The sequence below is a fragment of the Sceloporus occidentalis genome, unplaced genomic scaffold (genome assembly GCF_023333645.1).
Source record: "Sceloporus occidentalis isolate IW3139 unplaced genomic scaffold, rSceOcc1.0.p SCAF_22, whole genome shotgun sequence".
Lineage (NCBI taxonomy): Eukaryota > Metazoa > Chordata > Lepidosauria > Squamata > Phrynosomatidae > Sceloporus > Sceloporus occidentalis.
In genome coordinates, this window is record NW_028317002.1 from 11,379,038 (window position 1) to 11,401,185 (window position 22,148).

Genomic DNA, 22,148 nt, shown 5'->3' on the forward strand with positions numbered 1-22,148 from the left:
ATGTCACTTGATGAACCATCCAGTACCAGCAAAATGTGTAAAAAAAATATAAGTATTAAAAAAATAAAATAAAAAAATAAAGTTTATTATTTTGAGCAAGTGCTAAAATTTCTCAAAAATCTCAACAAAGAGTTAAAAAAAAAGCACTTCAAATACCCAAGGGGTGTCTAATATATAAAAAAATGGCTGATGGGGTAAATTGGAGTGGCCGAGCTCAAAGATAGGGCATAGGTACAGACTGAACAAAATGGAGAAAAAAAGCGCACTTCCCAAATGTGGCACTTTAAATCTCAAACAACCCGACAAACCCATGCATGTCGGGTATCACTGCACTCAGGAGATGTTCCTGAACACACATTGGGGGGTTGTTTGACAGTGACATATACCAGAACCTGTATATCTATAACTAAAGTACAATTTGTGTGGAAAAAAAAAATAAAAATTACTATTACAAAGTTTGACAAAGTGTAGTTCTATAATTGGTGCATGGAAAGGGTTAAAATAACAGCATTTGGAATACCCTGGGGTGTCTAGTTTTCAAAAATATATGGTTTGACAGGGTTAAATTGAGTTAACCGGCTTCAAAGATGTTCCAAAGAGGAGATGGAGGCAGACTGACCAGATTTGTTAAAAAAGATTTGGAAATCATAAAACGCTGCTTGTACTTATTGCCCTATAACTTACAAAAAACAGCAAAAAAAATAAAAACATTGGGTATTTCTAAACTCAGGACAAGTAGTAGAATCTATTTAGCTAGTTTTTTTACTTGCTTTTTTAGGTGAGTAAAAGATTTTTCAAATAAAAGTCAAAAAATGTGGTTTTTTTCAATTTTTCACCATGTTTTTTTTATTTTTTTTATAGTAAATAAGATGATATGATCAAAATGGTATCTGAAGAAAGCCCATCTTGTCCTGAAAAAAACAATATATAACTTATGTGGGTACACTAAATGGGTGATGAGAAAATTACAGCTGAACACAAGCACCACAAAAGTGTCAAAACAGCCTCGGTCCCACAGGGTACAAAACGAAAAATGAGCTCGGTCCTTAAGGGGTTAAGCAACATTCCAGTAACCCCAGGCACCGTTGTGTATATATACAGTATATTTACTGCCAGCGCAGCTCTAGCTAATCAGTCCTCCTGTGCGAATGTGTGGAAAGTGCTGCCATTGATTGCTTCAAGTATCTAATCAGTGGTGAGAATCATTGGACCACCAAGGAGGAGGGGAGCTGCAACTTTTCCACAGGGCACTTTTTTTTTTTTTTTTTACTCATAAATTACTTTAATACACATTTTTGGCTGTCTGGGACATTCTAAAATTCCTTTTAAGGCAAAGTAAAATGACGCAAGACTGTCCTTGTAGTGCTCACAGACAGCAGTTACTTTCCTATAGTTTGTTTCCCTAAATAATTCATAACTCACATAAAACAAGATAGAAGATGAAAATGTAAAATTTTCGGGTGCCACCTTTCGATTTACTGGTTCTGTTCACTCAACCGTTTTCAACCACCACAGTAAAATCCATTATCTCACTTATTTAACTATATATTATACAAGATCAACCTGGCATTTCGGAACCTTTCTAGGTCTAGTCCTTCATTTTGCATAATAAAATGTGATCGGCATGAAACTGCAAGTCGTGGTTTCGACTTCCTGAATTTGCCATATAGTAGAAATGGAAGGAGCATTGCTAGAGCTAGGCTAAGGGGCTGCAGTATTTTGGTGGGCAGCCCCAAGTCTCTGGGGCTGCCTATTGCTTCCTACTTCAGCCTCCTGAGTGGGGTTATGAAACACACATGTTGCACGACACTGGAATAGTAGTGTGGCCTCCCAGAAGAAAGAGGAGGAATGTGTGTGTGTATGTATGTATGTATGTATGTATGTATGATGTTAAGTGATCTTCAGATATCAGCATAGCAGCAAACAATGTCCCCAAAGCAGCATTATTTCAATCATGATTTTATAGGGAACCATGCAGTATGGGGACAAATAAAAGAAACAGACATGATCATAGCTGGGAACTCTCCTGGTTTTGCCTGGAGACATGGAAGCTTTGCCACTTTCTCTGGGTCGACATCCAAATCCTCCACCCTCCTTAAATGAGGATGTGTCCTGCAACAGCGCTGGTAATGCCCACAATGGCTGCATCCTGCAAAGGTTCCTAAGTATGGACATGATGTTTTGGGTTTTGCATTAAACATGTAAGAATCTAAACAGGAAAAAAAAAAAGGCCTAAGATAAATATGCATACAGTAAGAGCCTATGCGTTTGTGTGTGTTAGTGCATAGTGTTAGCATGTGTGCGTATGGATTTAGTATTAGCGCATTCGGGTGTTTAAAATGTTAGTGTCATTGTTGAGCCGAGGGTTAGTGACAACTGGGAGAGAGGGGGAGTGTGTCTGTACACATAAATAAGTTTATGGAGTCAGAGCGAATGGGTGTTAGAGAGTAGATTGAACCCAGTCATATTGGGGAACAAATACATTTGCGAGACATCATTAGTGGAAATAATTCCTGGCTGCACTTGAGTGCACAGCAAGCCACTACATGAGATCAAATACCTTATTTGCTCGATTATAAGACGAGGTTTTTTCCAGAGCAAATGCTCTGAAAAGTACCCCTCGTCTTCTAATCGGGGTCGTCTTATAATCAGACCTCAAATAGAGGTCTGACTATGAGACTAAGATCCAGATCCCCTGCACCGCTGCAGGGGACCTGGATCCTGCTGTCTCCCCCCCATTTAACACCCCCCCACACACACTTACCGGTGCTTCTAATTTCCTGCTGTATTGCCGGGGCAGCGGGTTGACGTCTACGCGATCCGCTTACTTACGCTGCAGCCGGAAGGAGGTGGAGTTGGCAGCGGGGGTTGTCTGCGTCCATCTTGCAGACTTTCCCCGACTGTCAGAGTTCCCCGCGCCGGTGCCGGTTGATCTCTGACAGCTGGGGAAGGTCTGCGCAATGGACGCAGACAAACCCCCGCTGCCAACTCCACCTCCTTCCGGCTGCAGCGGACGTTACCTACGCGAATCGCGTAAACGTCAACCCGCTGCCCCGGCAATACAGCAGGAAACTGGAAGCACCGGTAAGTGTGTGTGGGGTGGAGGAGTGTTAAATGGGGGTATAAGGCATTTCTGGAGGCAGAGTGCTCTATACAATGCCTTTTAACCCCCTTAATGCCACTCTGCCTCCTGAAATGCCTTATACCTCCCTATATGCCACTCTGCCCCATAATATGCCTTTTAACCCCCTAAATGCCAGAATGGGATATAGTGGTATAAGGCATTTCTGGAGGCAGAGTGGCACATAGGGGGTTAAAAGGTAAAAGGCATATCATGGGGCACAGTGGCATATAGAGGGTTCAAAGGCATATCATGGGCCACAGTGCCATATTGGAGTGGCAAACCTGGGGGCAGATGTGCGTAACTGGGGGGCAGGTTGGAAAATACAAGGAAATAAAAACAAAAAAAATATATTTTTCTCAATCATAGCTTTTATTAAAAAATGTAATAGTTTACATGAATTCATTTACTGGTAAAACTTTTTTCCTATAAGGTCGTCTTGTATTCAGGCTTTTTCTTTTTTCCTAAATTAATATTCAGATTTTCGGGGGTCGTCTTATAATCAGGGTTGTCTTATACTCAAGCAAATACGGTAAATTCAGTTTTCAGTGTAATTAACTACTTATTTATACAGTGATTTCTTATTTACAAAGTGCTGTATATGTCACACCCTATTTATGAGTAATCTTGAGGCTTATTATTAACTATACATTAGAATTCCACTATTGTTCCTTGGCAGGATTATGCAACTTTTTAACTGGTGAGTCAACGTTTAGAGAAAGTAAAATAATGAATGCAGCATCATGGTGTTTGTAGAAATAAATACGTTTTTATTGCAGGCAGGCAAATTATCGCATCGTTTTACATTTTCCATAGGCTTTATTGTGTTAATACAGATTCATCATTGTCTGCCTGAATAGTCATTCAGGCTAAAGGCTCCATGTCAACTACATCAGCAGGGTCACTCTATAAAGATGAAAAGTAGCCACTGGCAGAGCTGAGGTATGCTGGCAGAACCTACACTCAATGGCCGATTTGGTACACCTTCAGAACTGCCTTCATTCTTCATATCATACTTTCTACAAAGTGCTGAAAACATTCCTCAGAGATTTTGGTCCATATGGACATGATGGCATCACGCAGTTGCTGCAGATTTGTCTGCTGCACATCCATGATGCGAATCTCCCGTTCCACCACATCCCAAAGGTGCTCTATTGGATTGACATCTGGTCACTGTGGCGGCCATTGAAGTACAGTGAACTCATTGTCATGTTCAAGAAACCAGTTTGAGATGATGTGAGCCTTGTGACATGATGCATTATCCTGCTGGAAGTAGCCATCAGAAGATAGGTACACTGTGGTCATAAGGGGATGGACATGGTCAGCAACAATACTCAGGTAGGCTGTCATGTTTAAACAATGCTCAATTGGTACTAAGGGCCCGAAGGTTTTGAAGAAAATGTTCCCCACCCCATTACACCACCAGCAGCAACCTGAACCGTTGATACAAGGCAGGATGGATCCATGCTTTCATGTTGTTTATGCCAAAGTCTGACCCTGCCATCTGAATGTCACAGCTGGAATTGACTCATCAGACCAGGCAACAATTCTTCCATTGTCCATGTGACGGGAAAGATCTGTACCCCGACTGGGTACACCTGCCAAACATTGCTTCCTCCACCCCATGGCCACCAGGACACCAGCGATTAACCCCTTCACCATCAGACAAGACCAGCGCTACAGCGAGAAGAGAGGATGCCGCTGCAACAGAGCTGCTCTGCCTTTGTCGCCCACACAACTGCCACTCACTGGATATTGAGTGTCTTTCGGACCATTCTCTGTAAACCCTAGAGATGGTTGTGTGTAAAAATCCCAGTAGATCAGCAGTTTCTGAAATACTCAGACCAGCCCGTCTGGCATCAACATCCGTGCCACGTTCAAAGTCACTTAAATCCCCTTTCTTCCCCAATCTGATCCGCGGCTTGAACTTCGTCAAGTTCTCTTGACCACGTCTACATGCCTAAACGCATTGAGTTGCTGCCACGTGATTGGCTGATTAGCTATTTGTGTTAACAAGCAATTCAACAGGTGTACCCAATTAAGTGGCCAGTGAGTGTATATGCAATATTAAAGGGAAGGTTTAATGTCCATGACGCTCCCATTATACGGGTACTTTATTTTTCATTTTGGAAGAATACATATTAAATCACTTACTTGATAGAAGATGAAACCCTGTAAAAAAATACCAAGTTACTTATTCAGGCTAGGTTTCCACTTGGTTTTTTTATGCTAAAAACGCCCATAAAAACGCCAATAGCGGCACCTGGCGTTTTTTTAGTGGAAAAATGCAGCAGCCAGATGTTAGCTGTTTTTCAATAGGAAATCGCAGAATGCCATATCCACTTGGCGTTTTTCTGTCTGGCGTTTTTTCAGTCCTCTTTGGCGTTTTTCTGCTTTTTTGGGCTCTGTGGCAGTTTTTCAAAATCGCAGCATGTTGACACTCTGGCGTTTTTTCAAGGAAATCTTGGCGTTTTTCTCCAATAGAAGTCTATGGGAGAGAAAAAACGCCATGAAAAAGCCATGTGGGTTTATTGCCTTGGCGTTTTTTATGGCGTTTTTTCCACAGTTACAATGCAGAGGATGGACCCAGTATCTGTGTGTCCTACGAGAAATAGGCTGAAAACAAACAGTTTCACACAAAACAAAGTCCTGGACTGGTTCATATTGAATTTTACACCATTTGGAACAAACATGCCATTACAAACAAACATACGCGACGCATCAACTGGATCCTGCGTGCCAAAAGCAACAGCAAACAATTTGCACCATCATTTGGGGCCAATCTTCCCAGAGGAGCAGACATTCGGAATAAAGCATGCCTTACAAACCACAGAAAAGTGACAAAAGGGTCTACCAAGTAAATGACATCAGGAGAGGGCAGATACTTGCCATTTATCCTAATCCTTTTTAGTCCAGTTTTCTTGGCGTTTTTCATCAAGAAAAAAAACGCAGGACAAAAACCCAAGTGGAAACCTAGCCTCATAAGGGAGAAACTGACATTTGACAAGAAAAGCAAAGGTTAATAGCCAAGGGGATCATAAGACCTCTCAAAAGAGACAATGTCGGATGGCATTCATTTTCATTGCTCTGCTCTATCTCATACAAAGTAACAGTACACCAATAAGGTTTTTTGGTCGTTTTTATTTATTCTTAATATACATTTATACAAGCCATATTAAAAAGGCTATTTTGCAACAGTTCAGTGAGCTGTTTTCTAGCTTTAAGAATAATGCATGCATTTTACAAACCAGAGGTAGAAACATGGTATTAAGGGCCTAGAAATGCATACATATGCATTTAGATATATCACGAGCAGGTATATAAATAATAAAACACTTCCAAATTAATTGGCAGAATTTAAGATAAATAATGTAAAAATGGCTGTCAAGTAAAATAAAACCATACTGCTTCTTTAAAGTTATAGTCAAAACAATATTGATGCTTTGTTAGCTGTGTAACTCACTTTCCTACCAATTCTGGAAAGGAAATTATTAAATTCAGTTGATTACTGAAATATGGTGTATTCAAGTATTAAAACATTTAAGAAACAAAACAATTATATATATATATTTATGTAACACATGAAAGTAAATGTGAAATATGTCTGCGTAGTTCCAGATATTGCGAAATGCTTGATAATCTACTGCTTGATCAAGAGTTCCTCAACGAGCTGTTTTCGTTTCTTGACCCTTCAAAAAAACGGACCTTCCAGATAGCTACAAAATTGTGATTAATTAATCTACGGGCAAATGTGGTATTAACCCTTTGTTCACTTAACTATTGGCTCGGAAGTAGTAACTCCCAGAGGAACCTCGTGGCAAGCACCAGAGACCCTATATTATCTATTGGCAAAACTTCTTCCTAACTTATGTATATATATACACACATAGAATTGCAAGTGTTCCCATTGCTATCTGCTTGCCCATTCAGGAAAGTGTCTCTTAGCTTGGAGGACCTGGCTTACAGAAGACACTGCTCTGATACCACGAACCAAGCCTGTATCGTTCTGGGACCTGCGGAAGTTGCTATGTATCCGGGATATTAAACTCAGTCTCCATAGGACAGTACTCAGATTCAATGAACATTTTAGGATTAACATGGAATCAATAAACACAGCATATATTTTATATACACAGTCTCCTTCGCTTCCATTGTTATTAGCGAAATCTTAGAACTGAGGGCTGAGTGGCTATGGAAAAGGGAATTCCCCTTCAGCAACTCAATGTTTCTAATAAAACATTACTAAACATGGCACAACAGCAGTTAAAAGAACTCAAGTGGAACATAACTATCACAACAAATACAAGGAAGTCTTTGCAATGACAGCTCGGTTCAATGAACCTAAACCGTTATCCGGGCCGGATTTACAATTAGGCATGGTGGTCTTCAGCCCCTGGGCTAGGTTTAATACACAAAGCCATGCTGGGCCTCAAGGAGTATTAGGTAGAAAATATTTTGGCTCTCTAAAACACAGTACGGCCAATTATTATGATGCAGCTAGGAGCTGGTTCAAACAATGAGATAAATGTTAAAAGTGTGAGCCATGGCTGTGGATTATAGAGCAACACTTTCCACTTTGTAACTAGTACGAAATCCAGCCCAGTATTCAACATTTGTCCAATCATTCATTAAGACTGTACTGGAAGATTTATGTGGAAAATCAAGTCTGTGTGACAAAAATTCATGATCCAAGTAACCTGCCATCACTACTCTTACACAATATGTCCTTGACAAACCTGGCCGCCACAAGACCTTTGTGTATTTTGCATGATGTTACATGCCACCTTCATGAGTAACCTAGTACTAATGAGAAATACTTTTTCCAAATGCAACTCTGCCACGAGAGCGGCAAATGAATAGATTGTGACACTGGGCTACCACTGTTACTCTCTAACACCTACTCACTTGTAGCAGTTCCACATCTAAATTACAGTATTTTTTCTTTCCTCGACATTGTCCATGAGAAACATTTGTGAACTGCTGTTACCCAGCAGAGATCATAGGTGTGTATATATATATATATAGATAGATAGATTTATAAATGAACATATCACATGCACAACCAATGTACTCTAACACTCTACTCTTCTGTAATGAAAATCACCAGCAAAAGAAACAGCTGGAGAGAAAACAAACAGGATTAGGTTCTCAAGTATTTAAACAAACAAGTAGAAAAACTGGACACACGGGAATTGGTTTGAATGGTCCATAAAGTCTTTAGGAAGCTACATATTCAGATTTCATGAAGATTTGGATAAATACAATGACATAACTTTTTTTCTTTCATAAATCCTTTGTGCCTTTTTATACTGATAAAAGTTCCATACGAGATAATAATTTACAGTTTTGTTTTTTTAAGAAATTAGTGCAAAATAAATTGGTTTAAAAGGAGAATGTCATTTACAGTCACATCAAAAAAGACAGTAAAATGAATCAGAATTTTTACATGGCTGGATTCTGTTACCTGTCCCAGTATAAAGTGCTTTTTTTTTTATAATTATTTTGTTTTTATTAACTGGATGGTCTTACTACCCCAGAAATTCCTTAAAAAGTCAGTAATACATGCCCCCTTGGAATACTGGGTCACTACACATAACCCTATCTGCTCCATAAACTCCCATTGTCCCTTCTGGAGAAAATAATTTCCCCATTTCCATTACAGATAAAAAATACATCTCCATAGTAAAAACTGGCAGTCGTTTCTGTCCATTATTATTGAAAGGCAAGTTTAACTCCTGCAGGAGTAAGGAGTGTCTGTACAAGTAAGGCAACGTTCCCATATGCGGAGGAGAACTTAGAGATCCATACATCAGCTTTATTTTCCATTTAGAGCTTCCAGGTAAAGATTTTGGTTCCTCTTTGTTGTCTTGGGTTTCTCAAAAGCCAATACACATTTACAGTATAAGAAATGACAGTGGTCCCTTATATTGTTGTGGTGTGGTCCACTTCTGTTTACTACTATTCATACACTGCTACTGTTCCATAGCAGAGGGCGGACAGTCTGCTTTCTACACTTGCTTTATCTGTGAAGAGAATAGGCAGTGTTAGCTAGATATCCTCCAATAAAATTGCATGTTAAGTGTTCTCCTTAGGCATGTTTAGAACAGACACCTTTAAATATGAGACCTAAGCATGCCACTTTATTTATTGCCCCGAGGCACATATTGTAATGTGTGTAAAGTTTGAGTTTTGTACCCCAGTTTCACAATGTGACAATTCCCACCCCCTGGCATTTAGGGAATTTAACCTAAATAAACCCATTTCTTTTCCATACTCACATTTGTGGACGTTTTCAACGTCTTCTGGGCTCTGCAGAGTCTTTGTTAAGCCATCCAGAAGCAGCGCTGCTTTGTGGTATCGATATGCAATATCTTCTGTCTGTTGGAACATCTCATCAAGAGCAGCAGACTGAACCTGCATCCAGATCATACAGCACAGTTAATACTCATATCTAACATAGTGATCTTTAGTGTCTAACATGTGGATTCCCTGTCAACACCAGATAAAGTTGGATGGTCTGACAGGTTCACAGAGTAAGCCAAAAACAAAATCACGTTATACTAAGTTGACTCAAATTCCAAAAGGCTGTATTCCCAAAATTGCCCAGACCTTATCTAGAACGTACGAATGTATGCAAACTTCAACGATCTACGTAGCACGGTGCGATGAAACTCAAGTGTTATGGGTGCCGAGTAAACAAACTATTTCCTTTCTTACCATTTCCACTGCACAGTTATAGATGAGCTTCTCTGCTGTGACGCTGTTAATTTCATCGATTAATCGCTGCTTGTCTGAGAAGAAGCGGTTCAGCTGCTCAGTCAGCTTCTTGCACATGCTGATGCAGAATTTATACCTCTCGTTCATGTTCTTCACAACTGCAACACCAAACAGAAGTATGTGAGCCCAAAAGGTAGGCTTTTTCTTCATTTGGTGTCCCACCTATGTCCCTAATGACTTGGAAGTACGTCATAATTATATGTGAGTATTGAATGATTACTTGTGAACAGAGTTATCGCTATGCATGGAATCGTTCACTTTCTCACCTTGCTTAACAGCGCTTGAAGGTGTCAGCTTTCCAGATTTGATTTGAGACTTAGCGAGTTGCAGCGACGATGCTAAAAACTGTGCAGCTTTCATGTACAGAACCAGCTGTTCCACCTGCCTGTGAGACAAAGACATAGCTCGTTGGTATTCAAACAGTAGATACATGCCATGCACAAGAAGACAGCCTGGTGGAGGCCCTGTCACAATCAATACAGGAACTTATATTGAACTTGTATATATACACACACATTTATATATATATATATATATATATAACGCTGACTTTTAAAAACAGGAACACAAGAATCGTTGTCATGAAAACCAAACGTTTTATTTTTACTCCATTTTACAATAAGTGGCATGACGCAGCCATTCCCAGTATGTGATAAGTGAGCAAATATTAGAGGTGTTGCGAAGCTTTTACGGGAAAGACTATTCATGATAATATTTACTCAGTGAAGCTGACCTTGGACACTTACCCCCACTCTTTGCTCAGCTGGCTTATCTGATCCACCACAACACTCTCCTGAATCTGATAGAGAGACACAGCAGATGTGCCGAGATCAGAGGTCCCTCCCCGCGTAGCCGTCAGCTCTAATACACACTCTGTGAACATCAGCATGAGGTTGAGGTGACGCAGAGTATCCGTGTGCTCTCTCTGTTATTACAACAAGACACTATTACTCTCAAGCCACTTCCAAAGTTTTAAGAGTCAAAGTTTTAAGCCATATAAAGATGTGTTATCTAAATATAATGTCAATGAGCAGTGAGGCAACACTGTAATAAATGAGGCAAGGATTCTAACAAATACAGGAAATGCAATCCCCCAGTCTAATATGCTTATTTATTGCTGCTTCTACTTTACCTCCATCAGAGTTTCTTCAGGAAGTTCAGGGGCTTCAAATGTGATGAAGTCTTCTAGGCTGGGAGGCGACGTGCCATAAGACATGTACTTCAGACTTGGAGCCGCATCTGCTCCAGGAGGCGAACAGCCCATGTGAATACAGGATGGGGATCCCATGTGTACACGTCCACTGGTGGAGCACAGAGATCCAGCGGAACTGTTTGATCCAACTGAAGGTAACAGACATCATAAGTCACACTAACAACAGCCACTAAAACATACATACAATATGGTACAGGTATCATAAAACTACAGAACTACGTAATTATTTCTACTTTTCTTGACTTTATTAATACTATTTTAACTTAAAAAAAATCAGTTACAGGTCTGCCATTAACTTTTGCCAGAGCACAGTAGATATACCAATTTAGTTGAAGAATAGTTACAAGAGATACATGGGTTAAGTTATGATAGGTGGAAAAAAGTACACTTGAGAATTCTGTCCAATCTATGCTTTTGTGTGTGTGTGTGTGTGTGTGTGTATATATATATATATATATATATATATATAATATATATATGATGAGCTATTATATGCTAGACAGAGTGTGCCTTGAAAGTTAGATTCCAAAGTGTACAGATAACTTATTTAGATTATTTCATAGACAGTTTAGGCTTTTCTAAATTGAGGTGAAAGTTATTTCACTTATTATTTCTTAATGCATCACACTCACAACACCGTTGATTGGCCAGCGAAGTGGGGATTATATACTATTAACACAATTTAACCTAGCACTGAGAGGTCAGGAAAATCAGGAAGTAGCATTTTATTGGGAGAGATCCGTACTTAACCCTTTAGTGCAATGATGGGTTGGGAAGATTAATTATTTCGGGAATAAGTTGATAAATGCTGGGCTTACCTGATGTGGTTCTGGTTCTCATCATCATGTGGCTGCAAGTAGGTGGGGTGGAGCTGTTAGGTGGGGAACCTACAGTAAACATCACTGCCCTGGTACCAATGGAGGGCACAGTCAGCGCTGATCCACCTGCCCCTGCAGGAACTGAGAAGATGTCTTACATTAAAATCTTGCATACCCTATGCAGTTTCAGTATTCTGGGGGTTTGGGGGAAGGGCATTAAGGTGCTAATGCATGACTCAATTTTGCATATACTGTTATGAGAAATGCATTAGAAGACACTGAATACAAAAAATATGAAATTACGCACTACAATACTTCTATCAAGGCCATATAATACACATGACTTCGCATGACTTCTCCATTTTGGCTTAATTTTTGTTGAAAAAATCATGACACGGTGTAATATGTCATGTTTTGTTGTTCAACTGAGGTTGTATCTACCTAATTTTTAGACCTGCTAAGGAATAGATGATTGTTATGCCTTGATATGTAAAACCATAGAGTTCAAAGAGGGTGTACTTCCTTTATACTGCTTGCACATGTGTCGGTGTGTGAATATGGTGTGCTACCTGTATCCATGGGCCGCTCCGAATTCAGGCTGTCTGTGCTGCCCTGGTAATGCTGATATCCGAGAGTAGCTCTCCCTGTCTGATCTGACAGCTTCCCAGCACTTACAGACCTGAAAGGGAAACCGCAGTTTACCAACTGGAACTTACTGCATCATCTCCTTCTCCTGGCACTGGCTGTATTTCAGAATTTATTGGTTTTGTAAATAAACAGCAAGTTATAGGTGAAACATCTCACCTTTAAGTTTCACGTGCAAGAAGTGCTGATATTACCATGTGTAATGCAATATTTAAAATCGCAGGGTTTTAGTCTATGAGATCACATACTTTATCTCATGAGGCAGAGATCATTGTTATCAGAGCTTTAAATATGATATAGGCTTAACACATACTAATAGGCAACATCGATATCCAGTCATACAGGCAGCGTTACCAACCATCTCCACTAGGGAGCAGTATAACCACGTTATGCGCATCCTTGGTATCCATTAAGGTCACAAACATTTCACAGTATACCAATAAAAAAAAAAAAGCTATAGCAGGCTTACAAATTGAGAGAGCATAGTAACAAACATGTTATTTTGCGTAAGGGAACGCATACAATTTGCAACAACGTTTGTATGTGACCATGCTGGAAACTAACTTAAATTATATACATGGGAAATACAATTTATGATGTACATTAAGGCAATTTCAGTATTACTTTGGTTCTGAAAATATGCAACACTGGGTTTTCTTTGCAAATCAGGACTGCATTCGTCCTTATCCACGTGATCCGATACTTTTGCACGAATCATCCAGCAATGAAGGGCTTAACTAGACAAACACTTTGCTTTGTTAAAGCTCCACAGAGTTTTCAGGTACATCAAGCCAGTTCACCCCATACATAAATATAGTTGCACAGAGCATGAGAAATAGTAGAACAGTCCTGTCTAGCTTTCACACAATCTCACCTTCCAAAAGTAGTCTTGCTGTGCTCTGAACTGCCCTGCTTTTCAGCAGTGTGCATGTAGTGGTAATGGGAGAAGTCTCTTGGGTCAGGTAAGTCTTTAGCCTGCGCAGGAGTGTCAGTGGGGCCTTGACGAGAGGCCAGAGCGAGCAGGTTTGACGATGCCTGTGTTTTCGGGATCTTGAATGGAGCGGTTGCCTGGAAATTCAATATAATTAGACGTGAGATTACTCAAAGGGGATTTCTATATAATTCATTACCATCTGGATGTAGCCACAGATGGGCAGTTTGGCAGGAGGCCACCGTGCTCGTGTTATCCTCCAACGTATATTCCAAAATAGATTTAATTATTCTAGAATGCATCAAACCGTGACTGGTTTCTTTTGTCCTTTGTGCTGGGCTTAGGGTTAAACCCAATGGTCCTAGTCCCACTGCTACAGTGGCCTGGAACGGCAGGGATGCCAGCACCAGGATTTGCAGCTTGCTAGCTTTAATTCAATAAACAGTCAAAACTTTTTACCATATTCCTTTGTGTAATGTAAGGAAAATTAATCTTATTAAACTTGTTCGTAGTATAGCATTAATATAATCAATGTATTGTGGGTTTTCGTGCTGACAAGACTTTAATATTAAAGCATACCTAGCAAAATCACACAGAGAAACTAGTAATCGGGTACCAACCAACACCTTACTATACTATGATCTTAAAGACAAGAAAAACAGTTACCTTAGTCGGCGATCCAATAATAGTGGGGAGTGGGGATTTATATAGCCATTCTGAGCTCCTAGGTGATGATCCCATGTGCTTTGTAGGAGAAGCTCCAAGGCTGACAGGCCTTGTTGGCTGTGGAGAATGGCTGAAGCCATGTCCTGCATACGAGGGACACACCGGATCGGAGTGTTGCTTTCGCAACTTCTGCTTGTTCTGGTAGATATCAGTGAGTGTAGGGGAGCTCTGCAACCTGCCTCCCAGCAAAAACTGTGGTGACTGGGACTGCAGCACAGGGGAACCTGCAAACAGTTCAGTAGGTTAGAGAAAAACAGATGGATCCTGATGGTAATTCAATTTAACCTTTTACAGTAGTGTGAACAAAAAAAAAAAAGAAATCTAAAAAGGACTACACAGAAAACAAAACTAATTAAAGCTACCTACCTGAGGAATTTCTGCTCCTGGATTCATGTCCTTGAGCATGTCCACAACAACAGTGTCCAAGCTGCTCTGGGATGACACCAACTGTAGAACAAGCCAGGAAGACACAGTAAGGCAAATGTACCGGAATCAAAGGCAGTATTCATATTTGTATTAAATATATATATTGTATATTTTGTTTGGTTTGGCTACATACCACAACTACAAAAGACATGTATGCTGTCTGACTAATTTAGGCTCTTCTGAGTTTACGTTTACAGATCATTCATTTTTACTTTACAGGTGTGTGTGTTTGTCACTGTGTTTAAAAGCAAATCTAATTCAATGCTGATTGCTATTTTTGGTTTATACAGCGGGATGCAATCTGTGGACCTTGCGCATTCACCAAATGAAATGGCACATAATGGGTAGAAATCAAGATAGACTGACAGGGAATTATGCTATAGATTAGAACCACAGATAAATCTATTGACCCTATCCTCTCTCCAGTGTATATTTGGCCCCAGTACTAGATGCTTATTTACAATAAAATCAGCTTCTGCCCTATTGTGTTTTATGTAGTTACCTAGCGGTGAAGGAGAGTATGGGCGCGAGGATCCGGTGGATAAACGTCGTCCAATGGCCTGCACCACTTCTGCTGAGCTGGGAGAGCCGGAACCAACCTTTAAAAATCCCATGGGACTAGTATTGGAGCGCCTTACTGCACCAGATCTGCTGGAGAGAAATCAATGAAAGGAGCGTGACTTATTGAAGACAATATACCCTGATGGGCAAAAAACTGTTTCAAATATTTTGAACTTATAGCTTCTAAAATAGAGATAGGATACATGCTTTAACACTGACATGTTCAGCTCTTTTTAATAAATGTTATCTGCATAAATAATGACACGTTAATAACAATTACACAACAATTCTAAAGGCAGTTCAGATGTACAGTGTACAACTTAAAAGCACCTCCTAGTATGATTTAAGCAAAACATGAATATGTACAATGAACATGAGGATGGTAGGGTTTTTTTGTTTTCACGCTTTTGCGTGTTGAACTGGTGTCCTCGGTCTTAGACATGTGGGCACAGAATGTCCACATATTTCTATTGCATCACATAACACACATTAGATGACTAATATGTGGACAAAGAAGCCTGATGGAACATGAGACAGGAAATGGCGATTAGATTTTCAGGTACGATAATGCTTATGTTCAGGTAACTAACTAAAACATTCATGACATGCCACTGATTAAACTCACCATGCAAGTAGTCTATTAGTTATCTGATATTACATAACACTTCTATTAACTTACCTGGGGGAGGCATGAGGATTAGATGTTGGGCTGGCAGTGGATGACAGATTCTGCTCAATGCGTTGATAATTTCGCAGCTGCGTTGGGACAGGAATTGGCGCGCTCTCGCTACGTGGCGACACCTGTGGCTGACTCGGTCTGAAGTCAAACGGCACAAAGAAAGGGAATAGATCCCCGTATAAATGTCTCTGTGTTATTTGAACCATCGTACTGCTGAACAAGGCAAAATAGAATGTACGGTTTACTTGAGTGCCCAGCTAATGGCTCGAAAATCTATTGTTGCTGCTCTGAATCCCAGAAATCCATTAGTTTCAGCGGCAGTAACAGTTCCCTGCCGTGTCTTTCCAGCAGTACAGAGAAATCTGTGCTTTCATGCACTGAGCTTACAGATCAGCGCGACCAAGTCCCTCCCTGCCAGCCTCGGCCATAAACTGCATTTCAAAACAAAGCAATTCTAGGAAACTCGGCAGCCAGCGAGAACAGGAAGTACAAATGGAGTTCAGAGCAGCTGCGCTGTTTACATCAATTTGACCGTACACGGCGGATTCAATATAAAAGCACACTAGGCAAGTCCAGCACAAGAGTACAAAACATTCTCTCATAAAATTTCACTTGTTTTCAGAAAGGTAATAAAAAAAACAAAAAAAAAAACACTCCACATTTTTTAAGAGGTGGGCAGGTTCTTGATCTAATTATTACTAGACTGTCCCATTTCCAAGAATCCGAGGACACATGCTCTTTATCCAGTGGAAACATGGAAAAAAACATACAAAGAATGCTGGGTGTAGATTACTATACACAAGCTTATTAAAACGTTCAACACACTTGGAAAGCTGCCATACGTTGGCCCCCTATTCAAACAAAACACAATGCCAGTGTCCAGTAAAACAAAACGTAGCATTAAAGAAAAACACCATTTCTGGTACTGTTAAATATCACTGTTAGGCTGTTGCCATAGAAGCAGCAAAAAAAAACAAAAACCAAACCTTCTTTAAACCTTCTGAGGACAGAATAAAAGTTACAGATCCGCTTATGCTGGACGGCACAATGCTGTGTCTAAGTGGAACGTCTCTTTAGGTAGTAATGTGTCAAATGCATGGCCAGCTCCTTCTAAGGTCCACTGCTCATAATAATTTGATATGATTCTTATGAATACTACCGACTATATGCTTGGCTGGACATGCTGGAAACAGTCATCGGACCAAAAACAGGGGTTTGAGCCAGGCTTGTAGTTCTCTTGTAACAAGCAGGGACCAAGCCAACAGCAGGCATCACTATAATTCTTCTATAGCAACTGAGAACCTCGTTTTTGAGGGCCATCATGGCTTCTGTTATATCTCTATAGAAATATAATCATACAATCCATCTGTTTGGGGTGTCTGAATGGAGGTAGCTGGTCTGTTTTTAGGGCACATCAAGTATAACTTGATTATTAGCTTTTGTTTACATAGCGCCAACAATTTACATATCACTTCCCACGGTAATGTGCAAAAGTTTTAGGCAGGTTTGATGAAATGCTGTAACTTAAGAATGCTTTCAAATGTTCAATAGTGAGTGAACAGAAGAAAAATCTAAAACAATGCTTGGTGTGACCACCCTTTGCCTTCAAAACAGCATCAGTTAAAAGTCAGGGATTGATAACTTGGCCTAAAGGGTTATTTTTACTTTGTTTAGTAACCGCATGCTCCGTGGCACACCTTTCCTATTTAAGGAAGGCCAGGTGATATTTATGGACTGTGGTTTGAAGACTGTGGTTGGCAGCAAATACTAAATCAATCAGATAGAAACCACTGCTGTTTAAGATGTAGGCACATATTAAGACTTAGCCCAAGGAATCATAACCACTCTTGAACACCTGGGAGCCATTTATCTTCCAGCTTAATAAAGGAGTCAGCCTATCTTCAGAAAAAATGGGTCTGGGTCTGACTAGGTCCAGGCTTAGTTTATGCTGTGCCACTAATCAGTTCACCCACCTCTATCACCAATCATTGCTGGTAGGACAAGGAAAACCTATAAACAAAGACTCCAAACTCGTGACACAACACACCTGGTTGGCACTGTTGAAGAACCACATCGTGAGGATGAAGGTTTCTGTGCATTGCCCGAGCCACCAGATGTGTTTAATGGCGACTGTCTGTAGTAGGAAGAAAGAAAAAAAGACATACAACATAAAAACACAATTTCAGGAAATAGAAAGCAAGGTAAAACAAAAAAAAAAGCTAAAAAAATATTACAAAAGCATTCACCTTATTCCACACTGCTCCCATATTATTCCGCATAACAAACTATAGTGACAAAAATCCATTGTTATGCCAAGAGTCTGCGCATATGAAGCAGTCTTCTTGTTGACAAAGATTTATACTCTAATATCAAATGGATAACAGACCTACAGTCATTAGATGAAGACTTTATGTACACTCTAGACAGATGAACAGAGGACCTCGGAAAATGAAACAAATAGGCATCACTTTGTATAACAGATGCTGTCTCTCATTGCACTGCCTGCAGATAATGCATGTAGTGGCGCTGGTAATTAAAGGAGAGCAGAGCATTGTAACTTACCCTCCGCACATCAAGAAGTCGCTAGATGCTCTCCGCCCAGCTGCCCCTGTAGGCAGATCATCTGCAGAGCAAGAAGATATTTTCACTAAGACACAGCAACCAACCATAATGGAGAAGTGTATACACCACTATCATCGAGCACAAAGGAACCTGTAATGGATCTACAAAGCATCAGCTTGTCAATAGCAATTAAGAGCTATTTTAAAGTGCTATAGCCATGCTGTGCTTTTTTACAGTCCGATTAATGTCCTTGTGAGAATGGAGCAGATCTGTACACAACAGCTTTGAAAGGACACTTTAACCCAATCTTATATAATGCTTTGTATGCTGTCCAGGGAACTCAGTGCAACATTAATTAATACTATGTGAACTTGAAACCTCTTAATTGAACACTGTGTTCAAATCATGCACATTAGCAGGACTGTGGGAGTGTAGAGTTTTTCTGATGAAAAACTGAACATTAGAAAATAAAAAGCGAAGAGAAGCTAAGAAATGGAATTTTCTTCAACTGGTTATTTTCAACAGTTTAGATCTTCATTGATAACAATTTAGCACTGTTGCATTTTCAAATGCAGATGTATATGTTATTCTGCTGGAATCATCATAATCCTCCACTGGTCTTATATGCTCAGTCTACTTAACCCCTTTCAATTTAAAGCTCAGCTTTCACAGTAACAGCTTTTAGTAAAATTGCATTCTTTCATTAAAACTACCTTCAGTTAGTGTTTTTTCTTGTATATCGAGAGTAAATGGAGATATTTAAAGATCATGTCTGCGGCTTAGAGTGGCAGGGACACCAATTACCTGTCCTTTGTATTCTCACCCTTCCTTACAAAGAATGTCCAAACCAACCAACAAGTAATAAGGCAGAAATTACTTAATCAAGCAGATGAAGAAGGTATTAAAAGACAGAAGGGTTTTTTTTAATAAATATATATTCAACCAACATATTTGTGTGTGTGTGTATATATATATATATATATATATATATATATATATATATATATATATATATATATATATATATAGCTGTAGAATGTAGGATTTAGCAAAACTAACAGATGTTGTGGCTCATTAGTCATTGTTCATAAACCACTCAACCAATGGAAGCCAACATCATTGTAATGGTTTAATTTACGTGCAATAACACAAACTACCTTAGGGGATGTGTTTTATAATATGCAGTTACTGTCATTGGTGCATTATGCTAATTTTCCATGCGGAATCTGTACATATAAAAAGACCAATTGGAGGAGACACTGTTACCAAGGTAATCAGGCTCGAGTGTCAACTTATTTTGGGGTATTATTACCCTTTCAAATAAGTAACTATTAAAAAAAAAAAAAGACCTTTTTCTATGCAACGGGACTGAAGTGTTAACGATTTTTGTTATTATTTCATCTGTTTCTTTTCTTTGCCATGTTCAGATTTTTGTTGTGCAACTACAAAGAGCAGCATTTATACTGGGGAACTGCTCCCGACAATAACATTATTCACAACTGCTTTACGTATAAAGTAACAGGGACAGCTCAATAACCAAGGCTGGCAGCACCAGCAAGTACAGTATTTATAAATAAAAATTAAAAAAAAAGGAAAGTGGACTAATTAGTGTTCAAACTGCATTAGTATATACAAAATGGTCAGTATATCTAAGACTTCTGCTTTACTTGTTTTAAAACACAGAGTGAGATCTTACAGGAGTGGTCAGAAGACAAATTGTGGGGAACGAGGACAAAGTCATCAATATCCCCAGAAGAGTTCTTGCTGCTGGTGCTGGCTGAGTCTTTGGACACTTGCAGGAAATTTGGAGGAGCCAGTGGAGGGGAAGAAAGGTTTTCCTCCTGGATATGCTGCATGTCTGGTAGAGACTGAAACAAGAAGACAATGGAAGTCAATCCCCAGAGGGCTAGCTAGAGAAAGTTGTTTAATCTCTTAATGGAAAGTGCACATGCCCTTCAAAGAGATATATCAGTGTAAATTTCACTCTCTATACTATACAGCTATCATTCTTCATATTCTTCTTTTAGTCCTCTAATTTGTCTCCAACTTTTTTTTTACTTGACATCTAAAATCCAAATTATTTTTCTGCAATTAGGTTTCCTTCATATCTATGCCTTGTTCTGCTGCTGTCTGATTTTCATTTGCACTTCCCCCCCCCTCCATCTTACAGCCACTTTATTTTTCAATGTTTTTGCCTTTATTTCACTTCTAATAACAGCGGGAAACCAGTCCACTAATTGGCTTCTTACCTATCAAGCCATAGACACCTAAATTACCCAGCCATGTTGTTAGTGCAGGCAAACCAGCATGAGTGAGTACATGAAATGCCTTCATTTGAAGGCATTTATTACTATAATAGATAGAACGTAAAAAAAATTCAACAATGTATTTTTCAAATTTTTCGCAACGCTTACTACAGGAGCAATGTAAACTTACACAGCTATGTTTTCCCTGCAGAGCAAGCGGACATTTTATTAGGAAAAGCAGAGCCAGGCGTTTTAACATAGCCAGCAGCTGCGGGTAGAAATCATTTTTCCTTTGAAGCCAAATGGCCATTGGCATCAAAGGAAAAAGATAGGTCGATGAGCAGTGAGAAATGCATAGAATTATGCAATCTCATTCAGGAGAGATGCTAAAGGGTTGATATAGAGCTAGATAACAACCCTGGCCAACACAAAGGTTACCTGGCCACAAGGAGAACTTACTTGGTGCAACATGACAAATTCACCTTTTGCCGAGCTACACATAAATTTCAACTAGATTACTAGGTTTGGCGGGAACTCCCTGAACATCCAGGAAAGGAATGTTGCTACTGGCCTAAGCTGAATTTTTAAACTTTGGATTGACCCTCCTGGTGGATAACGCCAAGTTACGTGGCTCAGCTCAGAAGAAACGAAGCCTCGTTCATGTCGGTGAAGTCAGGATACATCGAAGAGTTTAATCAAACAGAAAAAGCACAAAAAACTGGGCTGATTTCTACACACCACTGCAGAATGGACACATTATGGCAAGATCTGCTTGCAGAGGTTACAATATTGTGTGCCATTATGTGGAACCAGTAATTGTATATATAAAGCAGCATGGATTTCTAAATTATTTAGGTATAAACATCAACTCTACGGCTCGCAACGCAACTGCTGTCTGTCTTTCAGCTACAGTACAGGACTACACAAACCTTTGTAAACTTTCAATAAGTTCAATACCGAAACACGTGTTTGATTCTGAAACTAATGGCTACGCAAGCAAGAAAAACAATCGCACACTTACAGGAGGCGAGGCGTAACGACAAGATGGAGAGCTTCCACAGGAGCTGCCGGAAATGCTTGACCCAGAGTATGTAGGCACCGGGACAGGACATGCTGAGGAGACACATCACAGATGTGTATTTAGATTCAATTGAGCAATGAGGGGTAGTACACTGATGACCCCTTCATGATAAGGATGCCTTCACCACACAGGTATTCAATATTTTGATCATCTTAGTGTCACTTTGTGCTTGCATATATTCTTCTGTGCTAATCTCTTGTCAGGGAGTGGGAAGCAATGCTAGAGATCCCACAGACCATGGGCATCACCTCTCCTGGAGGATAACCCCTAGCAATGTTGCTGATGACATTATCAGAGAGGATTTAACCTCTATCTTTATAACACACACACAATTGTAAGCCAATGTGAGGCCTGCCAAACAA

General features: G+C 39.8%; 1 protein-coding gene across 2 annotated transcripts in view; it reads right to left on the reverse strand.

Moving 5' to 3' along the window:
- Positions 1-9,079: 9,079 nt before the first annotated feature.
- LOC149301027 (serine/threonine-protein kinase ULK2-like) overlaps positions 9,080-22,148 on the reverse strand; it is a 54,193-nt gene continuing 41,124 nt past the window's right edge. Inside the window, exons 12-28 of one of the 2 annotated variants that reach the window (XM_089484532.1) lie at positions 21,727-21,818; positions 20,156-20,327; positions 18,460-18,520; positions 16,740-16,748; positions 15,898-16,029; positions 15,160-15,305; positions 14,598-14,678; positions 14,172-14,455; positions 13,449-13,642; positions 12,499-12,608; positions 11,930-12,070; positions 11,031-11,239; positions 10,645-10,823; positions 10,165-10,283; positions 9,839-9,996; positions 9,400-9,535; positions 9,080-9,144 (exon numbers count right to left, since the gene is read on the reverse strand). In XM_089484532.1, coding sequence (XP_089340658.1) covers positions 9,080-9,144; positions 9,400-9,535; positions 9,839-9,996; positions 10,165-10,283; positions 10,645-10,823; positions 11,031-11,239; positions 11,930-12,070; positions 12,499-12,608; positions 13,449-13,642; positions 14,172-14,455; positions 14,598-14,678; positions 15,160-15,305; positions 15,898-16,029; positions 16,740-16,748; positions 18,460-18,520; positions 20,156-20,327; positions 21,727-21,818 — 2,288 coding nt within the window. Of the gene's footprint in view, positions 9,145-9,399; positions 9,536-9,838; positions 9,997-10,164; positions 10,284-10,644; positions 10,824-11,030; positions 11,240-11,929; positions 12,071-12,498; positions 12,609-13,448; positions 13,643-14,171; positions 14,456-14,597; positions 14,679-15,159; positions 15,306-15,897; positions 16,036-16,739; positions 16,749-18,459; positions 18,521-20,155; positions 20,328-21,726; positions 21,819-22,148 lie in introns of both variants that reach the window. The other variant, XM_089484533.1, reaches the window with a different exon arrangement.